Raw genomic sequence first — 6,425 nt, 5'->3', positions numbered from 1 at the left:
TACTAACTAATTTGAAGAAAAATTAAAATGGATAAGCTCCATTAAAACTATAATCCCAATCCCATCTTAAGAAGGATTATATATATTGAATCCCAATATAATTCAAGTATTGAATCCCAACTCTCTAGCCGATTGAACCCTTTTGATATGTTCTTCCTTTAAAAAAAAAAAAAAAAAACATTCAAGTAAACGCACTTTATGAGTTCCAGTTAACTCAATTAGTAAAGTCTCTGATGATTGAATAAGAGATCTGAGGTTCAATCTCCGCCTATACCAAAAATTGATTGGTGTTTTGGTCTAATGATAAAGAATTATCATCAGGAGCAGACGTCATAAATTGAAACTCTCTAAAAAAAAAAAATGTAAAATGCACTTTAATTTCATAAGTCTCACCTTGTGCTTTATAAATTGCTTCATAAATAAATAAATAAATACATATATATATATATATATATATATAAAGAGAGAGAGAGAGAGAGGAAACAGTCTATCTAGCACATAAAATGGTTGGAAATTCACATTCAAATCATATCATATTGTTTTCTCAAAAAATAATACCTCTTAATGAGGGTGTCCATACTTGTTTAATTTTATGTCTCTCAAATTGGATTCCATGTCTTTGTTTTCTTTTCAACAATGTAAAAGCACCTACAAAAAATTAGTGTAGTTTGGACTTGGAAGAAGATAGCCTCTTTGAAATTCAAGATGGCCAAATGGGTCACTTTCTAGCCCATTAGTTTTGGCAAACAGTCTCTCAGATTTACATGAAAAGGCCCATGGGCCTGTTAGTGTCGTCTTAGTTTTCTAGTCTAAAATGGGCCTAATTCTAACCTGTGGCCCATAAGAAATTTATGTTCCAAAATCCTTAAACCCTGTCTCTGTCTCTGTCTCTCTGTCACTACTCTAAAACCCTAAAGCACTTCCTCACATGGCGATTTCCGGTTTAGGCTTCTCTTGCAAAACCCATTTCCCTCTCCGTCCTATCTTTCCCTCCCTCCGTTTTCTCAAGGTAATTTACATCTATATATGTATGCTCTGTGTGTGTATCATTAATGGGGTTTTCTCATTTCTGTGTTAATCATTGGATTCATATATGTTTAGCTTCGACTTAGTTCGGTGGCTGCAGTTGAGACAGTTGAGGAGCCAGAGTGTGTTACTCCTTTCAATTCAGTTCATGGAAAATGCAAGTGAAGCTCTTTGCTTTGTTTCTGAATTTGGGTTTTGTTTATGGTTCAAATTTATTATTAAAGTTATCTTCTTTTTGTGTGCGAGTGTGTGTGGGTGTATTATGTTGTGAGAAAGTTTGAATTTTTGTACTTTTTTTGGTTCCATTTCATGGGGTGAAGTGAGTGGAGGGGATCAAAAGGCGCTGGAGTGGAAGAGGTTGAATTCCAAAGAGCTTGGAATTAGTACTTCGATGATTACAAAGCCGACAAGAAAGGTTCTGAAGGGACTGAAGAGAAAGGGTAAGCACTTGGCTTATAGCTGGTTTTAAATGTACAAAATAATTATCAGTGTTGTTGCATTATATTTAGCTTGTTGAACTGTGTAGTAGAATCATTATTGTACTAATTGTGTTGTGTTTGATTGGGCAGCTTTTAGATTTGTTTGGGTGATGAGACTTATGTTTTGGTATCATATTAGCTTCTATCATTATGAACGCTTGTTCTACGCTTATGGTGTCTAAACACTACTTTTTTTCCTTTTTTGCCATAGGATATGATGTTTACCTTGTTGGAGGTTGTGTACGGGATCTTATCTTACAGCGAACACCAAAGGATTTTGATATAATAACTTCAGCTGAACTTAAAGAGGTTGGTCTCACTTTTGTCCTACACTGCCATAGTGTTGATTTTTAACTGGTTTCTTGAATTTGATTCTTTTTGCTACATGAAATTGTTTATCAAATACACGGGTTGATAGTTTCATGAGAGGCTAAGTAGTAATTATGCATTAAGATTCATCCTACATGGTTATTGCCAAATGCCAAGTCAATAATAAACGTAGAGAACTTAACAAAGATGATTAAGTTTTGGGAAAAAAGAGAAATGAAAAAGGGAAAATGCAAAAAAGTGGATGTTTATTGTTATTAATTATAAACACTGGAAGTTGCATGTTGGTAAAAGAAAACCAAGGTCTGTTAGATGTTTTGAGGGAGGAATAGCTTACTTAGATCTAGATCTTCCTAATTTTACATCACAGTACAGATATCATAGTTAAACTCTAAAGATGTAATTTTTGGCTAGGACGAAGGCATGCGGAACATATGGTACACTAAATTCTAGCAGAATTGATAAAGTGATAGTATTTGGTATTCTAGAGGATGATGAGATTCCCCATTTTGGTACATTGGATTGGTATCGCTATATATGTGGCTTGCTTAAACCATTTCTGCATAGGGACCATTATCTCTGATGAGAGTTCCCTCTGAAATCATGGTTTCCCCATTCACTAATTGATTTCAAGTTGTGAAGTTCATTGTTCTTTAAACCTTTATTACGAGTGCAAGGTCATGATAAAATTCACCAGTTAGGCTTTAACATACAATGATGACCATAGACCCTATTTTCAGGTTATGAGAACATTTTCATGGTGTGAAATAGTTGGCAAACGGTTTCCTATATGCCATGTGCACGTTGAAGATACCATTGTGGAGGTTTGTCACTTTCGTCTCATTCTAATTGCAGATTTTTTTTTCAGACTTTATTTTGCTTCTTATGTTATGTAACTTAATTTGTCTATCCAACCTAGGTTTCGAGTTTTAGCACATCTGGACGAAAGTTTGATAGGGACTTGAGTGATGATTTTGAAAGACCTGTTGGTTGTGATGAGAAGGATTATATTCGTTGGAAGAATTGTTTGCAGCGGGACTTCACAATTAACGGGTTGTTAATAAGACTCTTGTAACTTGAAATTCAGACCTTTCGTTTCATTTCTGTGGTGTGGCTTTGAATCTCTTTTATGTAACTTCTCTCTTCTAAGATTTTCACATTCATTTAGCTTTTTTCTTTTCATTTGATTAATCTGCCTCTTTCTTATTGCAGGTTGATGTTTGATCCATATGCGAGAATAGTATATGACTACATAGGAGGCATGGAAGATCTTAGAAAATCTAAAGTGTGCATGTATTTCTTAACCATTGTGGTTTCTTACATTACTCTAGATTAGTTGGCAATGTACTTTCCCCTCACATAGTCTTCTGTGGGCATAGGTGCAAACTGTGATTCCTGCAAGTACTTCCTTTCTAGAGGACTGTGGTGAGTTGTTTGAAGTGTTTCTTATGTACGTTTTACTTTGTAACATGGGCACTTCTGGATTTAGATTTTGGATGTGTTGAAGAGGTTTTTTTTTTTTTTTTTTGGGGGGGGGGGGTGCGGTTGTGTGTGTGTGTGCACGCGCGCGCATGGAGGGATTGTACTCGTGCAATGGAAGTAATGTCTAACTCTACATCTCTGCAGCTCGCATTCTGCGTGCAATAAGAGTCACTGCCCGTTTAGGATTTCGTTTTTCAAGGGAGACAGCTCAATTTGTTAAAAATTTATCTTGCTCAGTACTAAGGCTTGATAAGGTAGTTAAAGAGCTCTTACTTTCTCCTTTACCATCTCCTTGTGATTACTGTACATGAAACTGCCCTTAGCTAAATTGTGATTTCAAAATGTTTAGGCTAGGCTACTGATGGAAATGAACTACATGCTTGCATATGGATCTGCTGAAGCTTCATTGAGGTTATTATGGAAATTCGGACTCTTAGAAATACTTCTACCCATTCAGGTATGGTTTGATAATTAAATTTCTTTGTTATTTGTCAGTCAGAGTCTTACAAGTTTAATATAGCTTCATGTTGCAGGCAGCTTACTTTGTTCGCCATGGTTTCCGAAGGCGTGACAAGAGATCTAACATGCTTTTGGTAACTTCCAATATGTGTCCTTTTGATTATATGCTTTATGCTTCTTACCAATATAAAATAAACTTTTCTGTTGGAAAAATACTTGAAAGACACGGTTGTTAGAAGCTAAACACATTCTCTCGCTTTTGCATACTTACAAATTTTGTAGACTAAATTCTCTTGCTTTTGCATACTTACAAATATTTTAAACTAATAACCCAACAAAGACATCCCCCAAGTTTCCATTCCAAGTGATGACATCCTCTTCATGGCAATATCATTACTTCATCCTTAGATATCAATATTGACAAGCGTCACAACAGGGCCATAATTATATCTTTGTTAAGATGTGTGAGGCTGTCTTACTCATATTTATTATAGTTTTCAGGCCTTCGTACCTGGTGATAGTGCATCCTAGATGTATGTATAATGGTTTTCTTATAACATTTTCAATTGTGCATGCTCTGAAGACTCCCATTATCATATGCATAAATTGCAAGGATTTGAAGCATATGTTCTAAGTTTTGACATTTTGAGTTTGCCTTTTCTGTTGCACCAGTTGCATAATATCTCTTGATTGGGTATAATTTCAAGAGCCTGGAAGCTGTATAGCAAGTGACTGATCCCATTTACTGTTATTTCATCTGCAGTCTCTGTTTTCTAATATGGATAAACTTCTGGCACCTGACCGCCCATGCCACAGTAGTTTATGGTAAGATCTTATCAAAAACAGAATTCTTATTTGTTTTCTCTTTCGATTGGTAAGTTACTCATGCACCTGATGAACATACAACCTCCACAATCCACTCATTCTTGTGGAAGGAGGAAGGGTCATCTGAGCTAGAGCTCATTGGCAATTCTTATCTGTTTTCTTAATTTGTTAGGTCATATTCTGAACATATTTTCATTTTATTGCTGACTAGGTCATATTCTTTTAAACAATGAATTTCTATGGTTCTTCATTCTTCAAAGTGGATAGTTTCAATGAAATACAATTACTCTAAATTTGTCTGCTCACTTTCTATGGTTATGATTTAATTCTATAATTAAGGGAGTCAATTTGTTTTAATTTAATGATACGAAGAGGTATCTTCAGGGACAATTAAAATCTTTTTCTTTCTCTAGTCACTGATTTAATTGTGTGTGTGTATCAAACATACATGGAAATACTTGGAAGTTGATTTTAAGTTGGACCAACCAAGAAAATGCTCATGATGGGTCTATGCTTTCAGGGTTGGGATCTTAGCATTCCATACAGCACTGTCTGAGTTTCCTAGGGATCCTATGGTGGTTGCTGCATTTAGCCTTGCAGTCCACAATGGCGGAGATATATCGGAAGCAATAAACATAGCTAAGAAGATCACTGCACCACATGATGTTAGCTTTCATGAACTATCAGAACCACAGATTCTGGACTCTCGGGCAATGACACATGAGGTTATGGATCTTGCAGCATCTGTTAAAAGCGCACTCTGTAAGATGACTGATGAGCATTTTATATCTCAGGCAATGTCAGGGTACCCTCAAGCACCTTATACAGACATGGTGAGTATTTTTCTGTCATTCCTTTTTCTTCTTTTCAGTTTAGGGAAATCAAGAATTCAACCAACAGTGCATCACCTATGAACTTGAGGTCAGAGGGATAGGTGCAGCAGTGCACTTGGTATAGTTTGTTTGGTCTAAAGGACACTGATTCTTTAATTCTTGATTTGCAGGTATTTATTCCGTTGGGATTATATTTAAGGGTGTGCAGGATCTTTGAGTGCGTGAGAGACGGTGCTGAGAAGGGTTTTGTGGCAAAGCAAGGCAGCAAGATTGACTATGAGTCCTTGGCTCTTGGAGGGATGCAAGAAGTACGGCATATTTTTGCAAGAATTGTATTTGATACAGTGTACCCACTTAGACTGAATCAAGAACATGGTAATTTATAAATAATAAATTATAGAAAGAAAAAAAAGTATTCTTTTTCAAAGTGGCCTACCTAATTATCCACATTGTTAAGCTGGTGTTGTTAAATATGTAATAGAAATAGTGGGAAGCAATTCGAAATAGATCTATTTCCTAGTTTACATTAAATAAAAATATGACACTATACATTCTTAGATCTTCTCCAATTCGCAATTCAAATGAAATGAAAAGGATCCTGTTCCTAACATTATAACCGCAATTGTCATTAACGCCCCGTTTGTTTCAATGTAAAATATTTTCAGAAAAATATTTTTCAATTTTACCGTGTTTGTTTTGCAGTAAAATATTTGGTTAAAAGTAAAATATTTTCGGTCAACTAAATCAACCTAAGCAAATTTTTGTAAAACATTTTACACTTAAAATTTTGGTAAAACATTTTACATTTGCTCACACCCTGATACTTATCACCATCTTCACTCCTACTCACTTTACGCTTAAACTCTCCCAAATCAAATTTCTCTCCAAAAACCCAGCCACCTCCAATCCCCTTTCCCACCAATCTCCGACTCCAAGTCTGAGGCACCACCAATCAACTGCTGCTTCCACCGACACCCCTATCGTCAGATCTATC

General features: G+C 35.7%; 1 protein-coding gene across 2 annotated transcripts; it reads left to right on the top strand.

The window, feature by feature from the left end:
* Nucleotides 1–877: 877 nt before the first annotated feature.
* On the top strand, nucleotides 878–5,915 carry LOC115966076 (poly(A) polymerase I). Of its 2 annotated transcripts, none has more exons than XM_031085408.1 (14): nucleotides 878–1,009; nucleotides 1,102–1,183; nucleotides 1,347–1,466; nucleotides 1,717–1,814; nucleotides 2,573–2,656; nucleotides 2,752–2,885; nucleotides 3,045–3,117; nucleotides 3,212–3,257; nucleotides 3,459–3,568; nucleotides 3,664–3,771; nucleotides 3,848–3,907; nucleotides 4,537–4,598; nucleotides 5,119–5,431; nucleotides 5,602–5,915. In XM_031085408.1, exons 1-14 carry the CDS (start codon nucleotides 929–931, stop codon nucleotides 5,815–5,817), a joined length of 1,587 nt encoding a protein of 528 aa, XP_030941268.1. In that variant the 5' UTR covers nucleotides 878–928; the 3' UTR covers nucleotides 5,818–5,915. The 2 variants fall into 2 exon arrangements, with proteins under 2 accessions (XP_030941268.1, XP_030941270.1); XM_031085410.1 differs by having other exon boundaries at nucleotides 999–1,009; nucleotides 1,102–1,187.
* Nucleotides 5,916–6,425: the final 510 nt, after the last annotated feature.

The sequence above is a fragment of the Quercus lobata genome, chromosome 10 (genome assembly GCF_001633185.2).
Source record: "Quercus lobata isolate SW786 chromosome 10, ValleyOak3.0 Primary Assembly, whole genome shotgun sequence".
Taxonomy (NCBI): Eukaryota; Viridiplantae; Streptophyta; class Magnoliopsida; order Fagales; family Fagaceae; genus Quercus; species Quercus lobata.
Note: the sequence above shows the minus strand (reverse complement) of the source record. Positions and strands in the feature narration are given on the sequence as shown.

Coding starts and splice junctions, on each gene's coding strand:
- LOC115966076 (XM_031085408.1), top strand. CDS start 929: ATGGCGATTTCCGGTTTAGGCTTCTCTTGCAAAACCCATTTCCCTCTC. Junction 1,010..1,101: donor CCTCCCTCCGTTTTCTCAAG/GTAATTTACATC, acceptor ATATATGTTTAG/CTTCGACTTAGTTCGGTGGC. Junction 2,657..2,751: donor TTGAAGATACCATTGTGGAG/GTTTGTCACTTT, acceptor TATCCAACCTAG/GTTTCGAGTTTTAGCACATC.